The 16,823-nt window shown below is 38.4% G+C and overlaps 2 protein-coding genes across 2 annotated transcripts in view; both read left to right on the top strand.

The window, feature by feature from the left end:
- The window catches only part of LOC110061010 (polycystin family receptor for egg jelly-like), a 353,714-nt gene that overhangs the window by 310,006 nt on the left and 26,885 nt on the right, over nt 1-16,823 (top strand). The window contains exon 8 of the mRNA XM_089291705.1: nt 16,181-16,503. Coding sequence (XP_089147831.1) covers nt 16,181-16,503 — 323 coding nt within the window. The remainder of the gene's footprint in view (nt 1-16,180; nt 16,504-16,823) is intronic.
- LOC110060973 (polycystin-1-like protein 2) lies at nt 645-11,683 on the top strand. Its single transcript, XM_020767784.2, has 11 exons — nt 645-1,276; nt 1,661-2,231; nt 2,567-2,770; nt 3,570-3,695; nt 3,851-4,048; nt 4,117-4,365; nt 5,266-5,976; nt 6,446-6,682; nt 7,275-8,552; nt 9,159-9,327; nt 9,594-11,683. The coding sequence occupies exons 1-11, from the start codon at nt 645-647 to the stop codon at nt 10,835-10,837; spliced, it is 5,619 nt and encodes a 1,872-aa protein (XP_020623443.2). The 3' UTR covers nt 10,838-11,683.

The raw sequence follows: 16,823 nt of genomic DNA, 5'->3' as shown, positions 1-16,823 counted from the left end.
AGTGGCTAAACACACTTGCTAGCATTATCCTGTTAACCTAAACTCTTAAAGATATCTGCTAGCGTAGATTAACCGTGAAATTACCTCGCTAAATAATTTTGGCCAATTTCTAATTTGTATAACGCTGAACACTTTCCAATGAAGAGTGGATATGGACTAAAGATACCGCCAAAAAAGGGTTTTAGGCGTCGTAAACGTTAGAATTAGCCAATGCATGACAAATTACTGTAACTTCGTGTAATTCCAAGCTCAATAGGGGCACTAGTTATTTCCTTTAGAAAAAAACAGGAAAAAAGTAGCTGGTAGCACTTTTATTAAACCTTGATATTGCCTTCATATCCTCAACTATAATTAACGCTTTACGTATCCTTACATATTACCCTGACTATTTGCATTCTAACTCTTGCGAGGAGAAGAAAAGGAGGATGTGCCATAAAATTGTTATATTTAAATTTATCACGCCCGGAGGAAACAATATAATATGATTTTCCACTGTTTTAGGGACCACATTGTGTGACGCTCCAAGAGTAAGAATAACCAATGTTGGACGGACAGTCGATCAAGCCGCTGTGGTTCAGTTGAGTTCATATTACACATTCCAAACAAACATTGAAGTGAGGTGCGCTCAGATCTGGACACAAAACATGTCTTGGATATTAGCAAGTCCATCATTAAACGATTCTGAAGCTATTTTGAATGGAACCATAGTTTCGGCGAACACAAGCGAATGGACTCTCTCCGACCACCATTTACCATTCGCCCACGATCTACATGCTTTGTACTTCGTTTTCACCCTAGTCCAAGGAGACAATAATAAAAGAGAGAATGTATATGATAAGGGTTATATTACAATACAACCCTTACCACTGGTGGCAATAATCTCAGGTGAAACTGAAATAACCAGGGGAAATAAGCAGAACATCGTTCTAAATGGATCAGAGTCTTATGATCCTCATGTTGGCCCTGGGGACCTGGAGACGCTAACGTTTTATTGGCTTTGTAAGGAATCGAGTGAAGAATTCCCAACGGAAAACCCGCTGGAGATCCAGGTGGTATCCGTTCCTTTGAATGGCTCTGGCTTAGATGGAGGCTGTTTCGGTACGGGTATTGGGAGACTGGAGTCCACTCAACCTGTTGTAGCATTGAATGCCTCAGTAATGGAGAACACAACAGCCTCATACGCCTTTCATCTAATCGTTACGAAAGACGCCAGAACGTCAAGTGACAGAAAGACTGTTCACGTGGTTGAGGGAAGTCCTCCTGAAGTTTCACTTAAGTAAGTATAGAATCTGCAAAATGTTGGGGAATGTTTCTCAGTACTGACAGCAATCACAATGATCACGTTGCTGTTGCTGTAGTCCCCATCTTGTGGCTATTTACCTTTCTCCAAAAACTCTAGAGAAAGTGAATACTCTAATTGGACAAATGCTAAATAGTAAAACCACTTTAAAAAAAGGCGGTTATATTTGAGATGGATTATTTCTTTTGGTAATAGAAAGAGAAATGTCTTTGTCTTTGTAGCTCAATAAGCAGAAGGACACAGAAATACATGTAACAGGCAACTTTTATTTCCTCTCCTGCTTGGTTGGAAGATGTTTCTGCTAGGCTACTGTAGTGCGTGGTATATCCATGAAATCGTTTCTATATTTTTCTCCAACAGTTTTGTATTAAATGATCGTTTAAACATCATCCCGTCCGCGCCGCTGATCATCTCAGCCGACTACGTGGGCTACTCGTGTGATGACCAAGTGGAGTACCAATGGACTCTTTACGGAGAAGGCCAAGACCTGGAATGGGCGCAAATTTTGAGCAACGCTGGAAACTCCAAAGTTTTTTCAATGGATCCTAACACTCTTGAAGACAATACGAAGTATAGATTAGAATTGACCGTTCTTCTTAGCAATGTAACCCCGTCTACAAGTGTGCAGGTTTTCAAGACCGCAGTACTTCCGCGTGATGGCTCGTGTACTATAACACCCGACACTGGTGAAGCAGTTTATACATCATTTGACCTGTTTTGTTTCGGCTGGTTCGCACTAAATGAAACTTTCACCTACGAAGTGCAGATAATTGGGGATGGCAATATACATTACACCTTGTATTATGGCCTTGTTGATAAACTGCAGTTAGTTTTACCGCAAGGAAATGCCTCAAATGGATTTTTATCCCACGTCAAAGTATTTGTCTCGAGGAGCAATGGTGCTACTTCTGAGCTTGATATTCCAGTAACGGTATGAACTGTAGTCATGACATTTCGTGACCACGTTTAACGCCCTTTTGACATCGAGGCGCGCATTATTTTACAAAATAACTATTACTATTATCTGAGTACAGAAGTTTATTTCTTAAAAAGACTTAAGGATATCATGAAAAAAAACAGTAGAAAAGGTTTACTTTGCTGAATACATGAGCGGGTGAAAGGGGTTAGGGGGTAGGTACAAGCCAGTTTTGTTTTTATTGATGTGCGCGATTACTAATATCAATTCTGAGCCTAGTGTAAAAGTAAATTAGATAAAAGTTTTGGGTTGATTACTATCGTCAACTGGCATTTTATTTATTGTTATAGGTAACTCCACCCGGACTGAAAGCGGAACAAGATCTTTTTAAACTTCTTGAAAAATCTCCAAGCCTGTTCGAAGAGCATCTCGACATAATGGATACGCACAGGGTCTGGCAGCTAATGACGGCCATGTTGTTGACAATAGAGACACAAGCATTGGGGAAACACAACTTTTCCAACGCAACAGTATCGACTGAACAGAGGAGTGCTGTAATTATTAAGCTTTAAAGTGTCCTACCTAGATTTGGGATTATGGGAGGAGTGGGGGCGTGATGGTTAGTGTGCTTGACTCCGGGTTCGAGCCGTGACCATTGTGTTGTGTTCTTGGGCAAGACATGTACACTTTACTCTCACACTGCTTCTCTCCATCCTAGTGTATAAATGGGTACTGGCGAATTTAATGCTGGGGGTAACCCTGCGATGGACTAGCATCCCATCCAGGAGGAGTAAAAATACTTCTGGTCGCTACATGCAACAGAAATTTGGATAAACTCCAGACTGATGAACCACTTGGCTCGTATGCAGAATTTTTGTGCTCATGTTGACAGGGCCATCTTAGACATGATGGCTTTTTACAGTTCTATTTGATTTAGGACAAAATAGTACATGTGTAAAAAGCGAGGCAATTTTGAGTTCAAGTCAAGAACTTGGCAAAATTAAGCCAAATCTAGAAAGATATTGTAATGAAACTGATATAGTGATTGCACGAGCTATGATGCGCGTGCTAAGATGTATAACGGTTGTATTTGAATGTATACTCGCGAGAGTTCTAAGACTAAGAGACGGTTATATGGCGAGTACGGGATGCGCAATGTACTCGTAATACAGCGTATTTAAGGGACTCACGTGATGGAGTGGCCTGTGTGTGTTAGTAGACTTGCCATGTACAAGTAAGCTAAACGTTGAGAGTCGAGTAATTAAACCGTTGGCTGTTGGACTCCTTGACTGGAAGTCGTTGTCGCCCGCGCGCGTTACAATATGATTACTAGCTATGATTTGTTTCTTGCAGCTCAGAGACATTGCCCTAAAGCGGTTTCAACTTGCAGAGCTTGATGATCTTCCGAGTGTGGTTTTTATTTCAGCATTTTTAGCAACAGCTGGAAAGACTGTCACCGAGTTATCCTTCCACAGTAAGGTAACATGCTACTTAATTAAATAAAATCCCTGATTTTAATGCCTACTCATTTTGTGAAAAAGTTTTTTCTGAGCATGCAAAAATGTTTGAACTTTGACGTGGACTGTCTCTTGATTAGGAAATCTCAGTATTTAATAACATATTTTCCTCGGCAGAACCTTCTTCCGACAATACTGGGAAACATGACTGATATATTGCTTTCTAACGCGAAGAATATGAACGCCAAAGACGAAAAGTTTATTTTCCAAGGAGTTTATAACTTGCTGTATGGAACAGTTGAGCTGCTTATGGTATCTGCAGATGATGCGGCAGTAAATGGGAACACCAGACTTCTGTCTTTGGACCAAGTGAAGGTACACTTTTGTAAAATGGTTGCAAAGAAAAAGGAGAACTTAGTTTAATTCGAGTTTTATTTTTCTAGGCAAAAGATATTGTTTTGGAGTCGATGAGCATTGTTAAAACGTTGCTCCGCACTCTGGCGATAAGATTAGCAGTATCCCAATCTCCTAAAAAGCTCCGTGTCCCAGGAATGGATGTCATGCTGGGTCGCGAAACGTCCTGCGGACTTCAAGAAAAACGTTTCAACTTTTCAGAGGATCAGAGCTTTGAACTTCCGCCAAATATGAGGCAAGCCTTTCCCAACGCAGAGGTCGAAGAGACTGAATATCAAGTTAGTATGGTCTGGTTGTTACCGTAATACTGTATTTTATTTTATTAAAACCCATTAATTATAATGCGTTATTGTATGGCTTGTGCTTGTAGACGATATAACGCGCGCTCTGATTGGCTGTAGTTAATAGGTACGGCCTTACCGTAATTCGGCAAGGTGTCGGTTTGAGATTTTTTCATAAAGACCTCATTTTCGGTTAATAAGCAGTTGATAACACAACCTTAAATAAATATTAAAAAGCTACTTGAGTGACTCGCCGAAGATGCATAGTCCAAGAAAGCGTAATCTGGCTTGACATGCGCAGAGTTGTCGTTGATGTGGCGTTTTGTAATAATGTGTGTGACGTTATGTAATCGAGAGAGCGACGTCAGCAAAATCACGTGATACGGGAGAGTTCGACATCGTGCGATTGAGATATGTTTTTGTACTGTACGTGTCTGTAGTCGGCCGATTATTGTATGAGTGTATGTGCGCATAGTTGGTCGGATTATTCACTATTTCCGGCATAATAAAGGACAATTCGCTGTTTAAAGCGCACAAAATTGACGTTTGTTTTGAGTGTAAAAATCTTCAATTTATTGTACATGTACATCAGTTTATTCGTCTGGGGTTGTATTGGGAAAGACTGTCGCTTGGTAGCTTTGGAAAAATGAGTTGATGGGTCAATTTTGTTTTTCCATTTTCGCTACCTCTTGTTATCGTTCTGCTTTTTTTTAAATTCATTGTATTTTTTAATTGCCTTGAGGCAAAACGAAAAGCTCATAAAAAAATGTCATTATTGAGTCTTTGCATTAATAGTAGCTTTATTTATGAATTTATTATTTGATTTACTTTAGCTATTTACTTTGTTATTAATTAATTTTTAATTAGTTAAAAAATTAATGTGAACTCTTTTTACAGATGATTCGCACAACGTTCAATCCATATCGCTGGGACGAAAGCCATCAACAAATAAAGTCGGAAATACTGAGTCTTGAATTCTCAGACAATAAAGGAACAGTATTACCCGTTGGAGGAAATAACATAGCTATCGACATCAAAATACCCCTTAATTCTGGAAAATCTTCATCAAATATCTTTTTTATCAGACCATTAATGATGCGATACCACACTTTGGAACTCACAGATATTTCTGATTCTATGATCCTCGAGGTGAAACCAACAAACCTTAGTCTTATGATGGTGGTGTATGTTAAATATGGAGAACGTCCAACTGTAAACAGTTACAGTTATACTTCCATTGTACCTGATTATTCGTCTTGTAACTGGGTCAATAGAGGTGGTCGGTTTGTAGCAAAGTGCTCAAGGAGTCCATTTGAGATTATATCTACTGCGGACTTCAACCAGACAGGTTTGTATTACGTCGGAGTGCTGTACGTCGAACAAGGTCAGTTGAATAGTACTCGAGTAAGACGCTCGTGCTTTGGAAGAAGAAGAAGAAAGAAAAGAGACTGTGTTGAACCAAAGCCACCTCCAGTGAAAGGAATTGAATACAACAGAACATTGACATATAATCCCACTATCGATCAGAACTATAGCGTCAAAGTTCGCAAGTACAGCTGCTACTATTTCTCATTGACGCAGGACAAGTGGACAAAAGACGGCTGTAAGGTTGGTTGAAAAAAACATTCTTGAAATATCCAATGCTTATGAATAAAAATGGTCGTAATTAAATAAAACACAACTTGCAGTAGCTGCCTGCCCCACTTACTGACATACTTAACGGACAGGCCGTATTGTGTTTAGTAGTTCCGCCACCCTAATAATGGTGGTGCATTATTGTGACGTCTAACTACGCGACTTATCATTCGTCAGAATAATACAGCCATTTGTATTACTAACAATAAATCACTTAAAAAAAACATTTTTTTTTAAACAACAACAAAACAAAAATGTTCTGCCTTCGAAGATAGCTATTTTCCAGATAACCCAACTGGCATGATGGCACAACAATTTCACCTGGAAGAACCATGATCAAACGTGATTTACGGAATATTTAACAAACAATCGAATATTCGATAAAAGGTGTCACCCAAACTACATAAACACGCTTTTGAATTCTTGGTTTATTTCTGTCTAGGTTGGAGATGACACGAACGACCAAATACTACAGTGTCGATGCAATCATCTTACAGCTTTTGGTGGAGGCTTTGTTATTGCTCCAAATCCGATCGATTTTGACAAGGTGTTTGTAGAATTCACTAGACTTGGAGAAACAGAGAATTATGTGGTTCTTGCGACGGTCTGCACTATTTTTGCTGTCTTTTTCCTGGTAATAATCTGGGCAAGAAAGGCTGATATGCTGGACGAAAGAAAGGTAAATTTTATAGTTTTAATATACTTCATATTTGAAGACATGATTGGACGATCACATTTATTTCCTTTTGATTTATTTTACCAAATGGAAGTAGTTCTGGTGCCAGTTTTCGAAAAAAAAGAAATGAACAAGGTGAAAGAAGCCAAGTATGCGATTTAGATATACGACTTCCTGCCTTAACCGTGTTACAAACTACGTAGTAAGGGCTGGTTTTTACCAGCGCATATTCTCAATCATATCATGCGCATATGTTCAATCATAGTGTGCAAGATACGCTGACGCAGTAAGGTGCTGTTAATTAGCAACTATATTATTATAGGACATTTTCCAAACAGAAGGTGCTTCAGGTAGCTATCAACTTCTCGCCTTAAAGGCGCTACTCCTACACGGTTGCCTTGGAAAAAGTACCGTTAAAGATAACACTTTTCCAATTTGTTTGAATCATTGTTTAATATTACATACACGTAATTATCTGATGCATTTCAGGTGAAACTTACATTAAATGTTGAAAATATTATGTATAAGAATATCAGTTTATAGCTAGCAGAATTTGGTCGAGAAATAACGAATGGAATTATTTTTTTCTTGATAGCTGGGCCCGACGATACACGTCAAACCGACTGTCAACGGCACACTCAGGTATTACTTGACTGTAATTACAGGCGTTTGGCGCAATGCTGGGTCGACGGCTAACGTGTTCATTAAAATCTACGGCACTGACGATACTCTAGAGGCCATTGATTTAACTAAAAGCTCTCCACCAGGAAGGAAGATGTTTGGAAGAGGAAGCGTCGATAGGTTTACTTTCCATCTGGAGAAAACGCTCGGAAATGTAATTAAGATAGAAATGTGGCATGACAATTCTGGGAAGAGTTCATCCTGGTTTCTGGATCAAGTTCGCCTTGTTGATAAATCCTCAGGGGAGAAGTGGGATTTCTTCCACAACAATTGGCTTGCACTTCACAAAGGTGACGGATCGACCAAGGTTACCCTAATGTCCAATGATCCAAATCATCACGGTCCTGGACTGAAAAACATGTTTTACTCTGTCTCTTCAGTGGACCTCGCAGATTATCATCTTTGGGCCTCTGTCATTACCAGACCACCGCGCAACCCATTTACACGTGTACAGCGAGCCTCGTGTTGCCTTTCTCTTTTGTATTTGGCGATGGCGTGTAACGCCATGTTTTATCAAGTGACTGGAGTTTCAGATGAAGTGATTCAGATTGGACCATTGAAAATGTCACTACGACAATTGATAATTGGAATTGAGAGTTCATTGATTGTTGCCCCAGCAAGTGTTTTGATAACTGTGTTATTCCGTTACAGAAAGGCTAAAACAATCTCGAGTGAAGAGACCGAAGAAGACAAAGCCACTAGAAAAAGCGTTTCAAAGAAATCCTGGACTAAAAGGCAATGTTTGCTACCTCATGCTTTTGTGTATCTTGGGTGGTTTCTCTGTACTGCGGCGATAGCGTCTTCAGCCACTGTAACAGTATTTTACAGTCTTCAATGGGGGAAAGAAATTGCAGATCAGTGGCTCGCTTCTGTAGTTGTCTCTTGTATCAAGGATGTTTTCATCTGGCAACCATGCAAAGTTTTATTCTTTACTCTTTTGTTGATCATTATCTTCAGTAGGCCGAAGTCTCCCGACGAGGTGAGTAATAGCGTTGCATCATCGTTTACAGAGGAGATGAAGGAGCTGCGTGCCTATCAATTACAAAGGGCAACGTTTTTTCGTTTTGCAAGACAGTTTGGCGCCTTTATGGTGTTTTATGTGTTGCTGATGATCGTTACCTATGGGGATAAAGATTATCACCGATATCTCATGACAAAAGGAACTCGAGATAGCTTCACCTACTTTGACAAGGTTTGTGCAGATCATAATGATCATTGCCCATTATTTTAAATTAAAGTTGAATTCGATGATGGTTGTTTCGATAAATCATCTAACGTCCATGTTCGCCGTCACATTTTTTTAATAGAATATTTAGTACATATCTCATAGTTTATACAGAGGAAACAGCAGGCATGTATCAGGAATATGTTAGTCAACAAACTTTGTAGGGATAGTATTGACGAATTCTTTGTTTTTAAACAGCATATAATGTTTTATCTGTTCCCGGCTTTTCTGAAGACACACAAGAATTATCATCGTGGATTTTATCTCTACATAAGCACTAATGCTTCAAATAACGAGGATATTAATTAAAAAAAAAAAAAAAAAGAAAAAGATAACACCAACTTCAAAATCTCCCCTTACTCCAAGTTCAACGAAATAACCTTAAGTAAAGCGTATTGTAGTTAGCAAGGAGAAATTATAATACACTTTTCTGGAGATACTCTGCAAAATAAAATCTCAGAAAAAATGAAAAGAAACTGCTATAATTACATGAAGTATTACAAATCGCCATCAATTTGCCGAGGACTGAGAGCTTACTTCGCCCGTTGCTTTTATCTCATATGTTTCCTGTAGGCAAAGACCGGCGAAAAGCTCTGGATTTACATGTTGGGAAAATTTATCCACGATTCGTATGCTGGTGAATGGTACAATGGCCAGTGGGAAAAGACTCCAGAGTATATAGGCAATAAAGTTTCAATGCTCATTGGAATGCCACGTCTTCGGCAGCTGAGGATACAGGAAGGTAAATTATGTGTCTTATTATTATCTTTTGGGGGACGGGCTGGAATTTCAGGAGAACCAGTATTATTAAATACTAGATCATTTGATAATGCAATTCGAGAGTTTTCATTGGCTTTGCTATCGTGAGTTATGAGCAATTACCCTGCAACTGCAAGGAGATAAGATCAGGAGCGACTTATAGTCACTCGCTACTGAAAACCAACCCCACCGTAGAAGTCTATAATTGCAACAGGATTATACATTTTTAATGTACTTGTTTCAACATAGATTCCTGCCGAGTGGTGAAAGAGTTTGAGACGATCATTGACAAGTGCTACGATTTCTATTCGATGTCAGAGGAGGATACTACTCGTCTCTATCTCCCACATTGGATTCATTTGTCAGACGCGCAGCAGGGTTGGGCCAACCTGTCACAGCTCTGTCCCAGGCCATGGCGTTATTCGTCGCCAGAAGAGCTTAATAATGTTCCTTCATGGGCACAACATCATATATATGACGGCGGCGGGTATGTGCTTGACCTTGGGTACGATAAACCAACTGCTATCCGTATGATGGAAGGCGTCAAAGACAAGGACTGGATTGACAGAAGAACAAGGGCCGTTTTACTTGAATTCCAAGTTTTAAACTTAAACACTAATTTAATGAGCATTGTAACATATCATTATGAGGTTCTACCGTTTGGATTTGGGCTTACTTACGAGAAGATTGACACGATAAAAATATTCAATTTCCAAAATCTATCTTACAGTTTTTACATAACGTGCCAACTGTTGTTTATGCTGGTAGTATTGGTGTACGCCATCATCCTTTTAGTCAGACTATATCGCCAAGGATGTGCATTTTTTAAACTCATATGGAACTGGATAGATATTGCACAAATTATGAGTGCCTCACTTGCCATTGTGTTCTACATTATAAAGGTGAAGTTTATGCATGATAGCATTCAAGAACTGCAAAAAAACCCTTTTGTCACAGTGAGTTTTCAGTTTGCAATTTTCTGGACTGAGGTTGAAAATGCTGCCCTTTCTCTTGCCTTATTCATTGCCACTTTTAAAATTCTTCATTTTATTCGTCTCAATCCACATGTGCAAATCTTAGCATGGACAATTATTACGGCGGGAAAGGACATTTTGTCATTCTGTGCTCTCTTTGGGATTCTTTTTTTAGCACACGCCCATTTTGCTTTGTTAGCTTTTGGTAGCTCTGTGTTTTCTTTTTCATCGTTTCCCCGCTCGTTTGCTTCCGAGTTTGAGCTCTCGCTAGGCAACACAATTCACGTTGTAGAGATTAATGATGTGAACAGAGTTTTAGGTTCACTTTTTACCGCCAGTTTTATGCTGACACTTGCGGTTCTTCTTGTCAATATTTTCGTATCTATTCTCGATATAAATTTGCATGACGTAAAAGAGGACGAAGAGAAAGTCCGAGAAGCGTTCGGAATGGGAAAATTTATTGCGACGTTTTTGTTTGGTTTTAATCGCAAGGCCACAACGGAGGACACCCAGAAGTAAATTTGCAAGTGAAAAATAGCTGATTACGAAAGCTTGCTTGCTGGCTTATTGAAGGCGACTTGCTAGAAATTGCAGAAATATATTACCAGGAAAACAGAGCATAATTGTACAATTACTTTTGTACTCTAACATGTATTAAATAATAATGTAATCAAATTAAAGGAGGCACGATGATTAAAAAATTCAGTTCAACGGTTGCGTTTGCTCCTCATCGTTTCTGCAACCTCCATTCTGAGCAAGTCCCACACTACTCTACCAAGTCTTTTACTGGGAGGTTCCGCGCCGAGGTCCAAACCCTTATCCTTTCCTATACCACATGGAGAAAAGTTACCGCTTTCGTTGCCTTTTATTGAAAAAGGGTACCCCTTTAACATACCTACTTATATTAAGAACACTGAAATAACGTAATGTGTAAGTAGGTTATGCCATAATAAGTAATTATTGTGTATTGTGAGTAAGTAAGCGAGTAACGTAATACAAAGTATTGTAAGTTAGTAAAAACATTAAACAGGAACAACAACAAAAAAGAACATTGCATCCCTTTTCTAAACCCCTAGAACGATCCTGATAACCGTAGTCTTCGTCTCAGAATTTTTGCGGACGTTTCTTTACCGAATTTTTTTGGCCGAGGAGAATTGTTTTGGCGGATCGTGAGCAGCAGTACCGCACAGTAGAGAGTATCTAAAGTTGGGATTATGAGGAGCGAAAATTGATGTTCGAGGACCGATCAAGAAGTGGGGCTTGGGGTGGAGGAGGGAATTTAAGCCTTAGAGAACATACCTGTGGAAAGTAAAAAAAAATTAAGGGTTTAGAAAATTTAAAAAATTACTTTCAGCACTAGCACGTAAATCCGGTGTTAACTGAGCTATTTAGTAAATAATACCACGGGTGATGAATTAATCCCTACTTTTGTTGAGACATTTCAGCGTTAATCATAACAATCTATTTTGCACTAGTTAATATGCAAAGTTGTAATCGGACAGTGTAATCGGACAGTTATTTGTAATCGAACACGTCTAATCGGACAGTTACAAGAGCCAAGTCCTCTTAGCTAAATCCACCAAGCACAACATTGACCACAGTCACTACAGTAACCAATTCCAATGACTGCTTTTGTAAAATTATTGTCATGGTTTATCTCAAATAAACTTACCAGCCATTTTTCAAACTCGATTGTTCGGAAATTGCAATCATCATATTTTGCAATTTTTTAAATACGACTTTTTTTTTTTGGTGGGGGGAAGGTGGGATTGAAATGTTCATGATTAATTGGTAACAGGACATTTTGTACACGTCTACTGTCTGCTTCGCGGGCGTCCCATTTTGTTAATCACTCGTATGATTGGACTTCACTTAGTCCTATTACCACTGTTAATTTATAATTTCACAGGCGAAATTACAAAATTTTCTGGCAAAAAACACACAGCTGTAAGCGTAATTTGTCACTTTTGATATTAAAAGGTAATCAAATGGCATACTCGTGAAATTGAGAAATAATCTCATGCACGTTTTCTCAAAATTCTACTAAAAAGGCAAGGGACATTGTAAGAACTTTGACAAAACGCGCGTGAAATTTTTTCGTAATTTCACTCGTCGCCATTTGATAACCCATACTAATCACTCATGTCACAAGTACTTCTTTGTCAAGTGTTAAAAGATTGAAGAGTAATTAGGGTGCCGGACTTGAAATCCAGAGGTCGCGGGTTCAAGTCCCACTCTGACCAGCAAGCTGGAGTTGTTTCGCGGTAGACCCTAGTTCAACTCCTCGGTCGCGCTTGTAAATAGTTAACTGGTCTGCCTTCTGCCAGTTGGGATTTTAACCATGTTATGTTTATTTGTATTATTTGTTTCATCACTTGGTTCCAATGGCCATGAAAAGCCCCATTGGGGGAGTGGTCATTTAAGATATTTATTTATTTCTTTATTTATTTTATTCCTTGCTAAGAATTCAAAGCTGCTATGTACGTACTCAGTGATACTATCGGAAATAAAATGACTAAACCTGACCCAATAAAGTTGTATGGCTTATTGCAGTTTAAATCCTTACACAGGAGTCAAGTTGAAACAATCCTATAAAGACATTGCACATTAGTTGATACACCAGTGTTAGCACTGTTTCGTTCCTCTTCTTAAACAGTGTCAACATTAAATCCTTTCGTTTGTATGGAAAAAAAAACCAAAAACAGATCGTCACGCGCGACCATCAGCTCAAAGGAGAGAAGACTACCGAACATTCCCAAAGGGTATCCATGACAACGGACAACGGACAAAACTTACAAACTTTATTTGAGCTTTGTGTTTGACTTTTCAATTACGGCAATGATTAAAGTTCATGTTTCTAGAACATAAACTTCCATTTATGTCCAAGTTTCATTAGGAACGCTATTTAAACATTGATGTGTTTTCGTTTTGTCTAGGAAAATAACCTTCGAGGGGCGCTTTTTCTTTCTTCTTAAACAGTGTCAACATTAAATCCTTTCGTTTGTAAGGAAAAAAAAAAAACGGATCGTCACGCGCGACCATCCGTTCAAAGAAGAGAAGACTACCGAACATTCCCAAAGGGTATCCATGACAACGGACAACGGACAAAACTTACAAACTTTATTTGAGCTTTGTGTTTGACTTTTCAGTTACGGCAATGATTAAAGTTCATGTTTCTAGAACATAAACTTACATTTATGTCCAAGTTTCATAAGGAACTCTATTTAAACATTGATGTGTTTTCTTTTTGTCTAGGAAAATAACCTTCGAGGGGCGCTTTTTCTTTCTCGATGAAACAAATTATTTAGAATAAATGTCGGTGAATAAACGTTACGTTTATTATCAATGTGACCAAAAATACACACGTGAAGCCCCTTTCATTCTCATTCAGGGTAATTTGCAGCAAAAAATACAAGAGAGTGAAATTATTTGACTGAATTTCGAAAGTTAAATGAGATGTGTGTTTGCCTTTTTAGGTAATTATCCAGAACATTATAAGAGTAAATTATCCAGTTTCAAGGTGATGTTTCAAAAACATAGAGTTCCGTTGCCGGCCAACCGTTGTAGGACTTCTTATCAAAGATTCATAAGTTTTCTTTGCCTCCATAAGGGCTACTCCCGAGAGACTCCTTACTAATAAAGATTAAAACCATTTTGTGATGAAGAATGACGAGTGCCTCTTATTTCCTTGAAAACACTTTTGGTTTGTAATCGGTGTGACCAAAGAAGAAATGAACTTAAAGTCGCCTTTAGCGTCCTTCAAGGTAATTTCATATTTGTTATTGACATAATGTAAAAAAAAAAAAAAATGAAAAGCAGTAATTTCTCCTTTAATTTTGATCTTCATGCAGAAAACACTGCTTTGGCTTTTATGCCAAGACTTTATGGTGATTATTAGAGGAAGTCTAGCACATGGAGGTATGTATATATGTGTTGGTGATATTGCTCCGTTCAATGTTTGAGGGCTACACAATCGAGTTAAGCGAATTACTGAAATGACGTCCAGTCTCTCTTAAAAACCATTGGTTAAACAGAGATAAACCCTGCGAACCGCGAGCAAGCTGCAATGCTTCATCCCCAGCATTTACGTAACGCATTGATAAAGTCTGAAATTATCAGCCGGAGAATCTTGTAAAGTGCCTCGGTGATACATATAGGTTGCCGCGTTCATTTCATGATCAACCTTCAAAATAACCTCGTTTCACGTAGGGGGCCAAACCACCCCCAAATGTTTCGTCAGTTCTTGGGTATTTCACATTATTTCGCATTACTTAAAAAGTATTGACTCTTTCTATACCAAACTTGGCAGATGAGCAGGAGACCTATTGCCAATTACATGTACGTGAAAAATGTCAGTAAATGTCAAAAATGTGAAGTCACAGTGATGACGTCATGTTTTTTTGCCACCTTTGAAGTTTTTATTATGCATATTTTTTACAATGTGTTCGAAAGAGCACATCAAGGGGAGTTGAAACCTGAAAAAATTTTGTCCATATCACAAAAATTAAATGAAATATGGCATTTGAAATATGAAAAACAAATCTGCAAAATATGGGGTCCCCCCAAATTAGAGCCGTAATTTTGTTCCAGCAAATGCAGCTATGTTGCACGTGTGATGTGCCAGATGACTAAAGCAAAAATAAAGAAGAAAATCGGAATAAGAAAGTATCCCTCTAGTATTATTGCGTTAGAATTAGTTTTGTTACGTCATAACCTGTGACGTCACCCGTTTCTTTTACTGTTAATACCATCCTAACAAAGCCGAAAATCAAATTTCTAAAACCATACGATTTTTGACAACATCAGGCTTTCTATTTTTCTAGATTATTAGCCTTCCTAGAAAAAAACTGAAAAAAATAAACCAGAGAGACTGACTTAAGAAGGACAGTATGGTATCTCAAAAATAATCATCAGAGCAAAAAAAAACGGTTTCCGGCATTTTACTCCTCAAGTCAAGGCCTTTCCAATGACATAATCTTTACATCACATTTTACATAAAATTATAGCACGTTTTGGTGACGTCATCAATTATGACGTCATAATCTGACATTTTGTCACAACTTCTACATTAAAATAAACTGGAGAACAAAGAAAGCTCATCTGCCAAACTTGGTTGAGAAATATATAAACCAAGCAAATATAGCCTTCATGAAACATTAGGGGGGTGGCTTGGCCCCTTCGTGAATTTGACGACTCGCAAACGGAACTGCTTCAACCGCTATAGAGATATATACTTCTGGATTTATTAAAATAGTGTTTAAACGAAATCTCGCCCGATTAAGCATGTTTTTCTCGAAAGAAGACGATACAAAACCTCAAAGGCATGTCAGTGTTTTTCTGTCTCCACTCTCTTATCTTCCTTTTCTTGTTGTTCTCTATTTTTTCCTTCGTATGGAATGATTTTGAGGCCTTTAGATACGGTTTTCATTTATATATTAACACGGTTTTAATTAGTATAGTACTTACATTCAGGGCAATATAATGCCGAATTGACAATATTTTACATGTTATGCCTTTCGTTGTCACGAGAGGTAAATTTCTACAGTTTAAACGAGTCATTATAACTGTGATAAGCAGCCGTTTACGCTTTTCTGATCAGCTGAGGTGGCAGTGTAAAATTTAGTGTACAATGTCAATTTTTTCCTTTTTTTCCATGGCATACATTCAAAGAAGCTTTTGCTTCGATCTGTCAGCTTCGAATGTTTCCAACCGCCTTTTTTTCTTTCGTTTTGCCAGGTAATTCAAAAATAGGGATTTCTCGCATGTTGCATGCATTTATGCTCTGATAACGTTTGATATTGGAATATAAGAAAAAACCGCCAAGATTGAAACTTCTGAGACACATTTATGTATTATTATCAGCATGCTTCGACAATGCAGTCGGAGTTTCTAGTCCCGGTATCATCCCAGACAGCTTCATGCGAGCTAGCACTTCATTTAGTGATTCCTACCTACCGTCATACGGTCGGTTACACGGTGACAGAGGGGATGGATGGTGCGCTCTACACGCTGATGACACTCCGAACGACTGGCTTCAGATTGACTTCGGAAAAATTATTGAAGTGTGTGGTATTGCTACCCAGGGAGACATCAATGGCAATGAATGGATTACAGAATTCTTGTTGTCATTCTCATCCAGTGGAGATAGCTGGGAAACATACAAGGATATAAACGGTGTGAACATGGTAAGATTTCGCTGCTTTTCATGCATAGCATTGAACAAAATGTTATCTTGACAAGTTTTTGACGTTTTCCGTTTTACGGCCGGAAAATCATGATTCACTGAAATTTAAGACCTTTGCTTGGGAATCACAGCTATCGAAAGATTGAATAAGAGGAAAAAAAATACTAATTTGAGTCACTGTTATTATTACTTGAAAATTTAGAAGCATTCTGATTTAAACAAAAAATGCAGAAAAAGAACGCATGGTAGGGTAAACTGTGATTTCCATCCAAGAGCCTCAAATTTGAATGAGTAATAATAACCTTCCAGCTGTTAAAAGGA

Source organism: Orbicella faveolata, unplaced genomic scaffold (assembly GCF_042242905.1).
Source record: "Orbicella faveolata isolate gen_17 unplaced genomic scaffold, um_ofav_v1 contig_24, whole genome shotgun sequence".
NCBI classification, from domain to species: domain Eukaryota; kingdom Metazoa; phylum Cnidaria; class Anthozoa; order Scleractinia; family Merulinidae; genus Orbicella; species Orbicella faveolata.
This window is presented reverse-complemented; position numbering and strand designations above follow the sequence as displayed.

What these genes read in the sequence shown, in the direction of transcription:
- LOC110060973 (XM_020767784.2), top strand. Translation starts at nt 645, where the DNA reads ATGTCTTGGATATTAGCAAGTCCATCATTAAACGATTCTGAAGCTATT. An exon ending in CCTCCTGAAGTTTCACTTAA is followed by an intron (nt 1,277 to 1,660) that starts GTAAGTATAGAA and finishes TTTCTCCAACAG; the next exon opens with TTTTGTATTAAATGATCGTT. An exon ending in GCAGCTGAGGATACAGGAAG is followed by an intron (nt 9,328 to 9,593) that starts GTAAATTATGTG and finishes GTTTCAACATAG; the next exon opens with ATTCCTGCCGAGTGGTGAAA.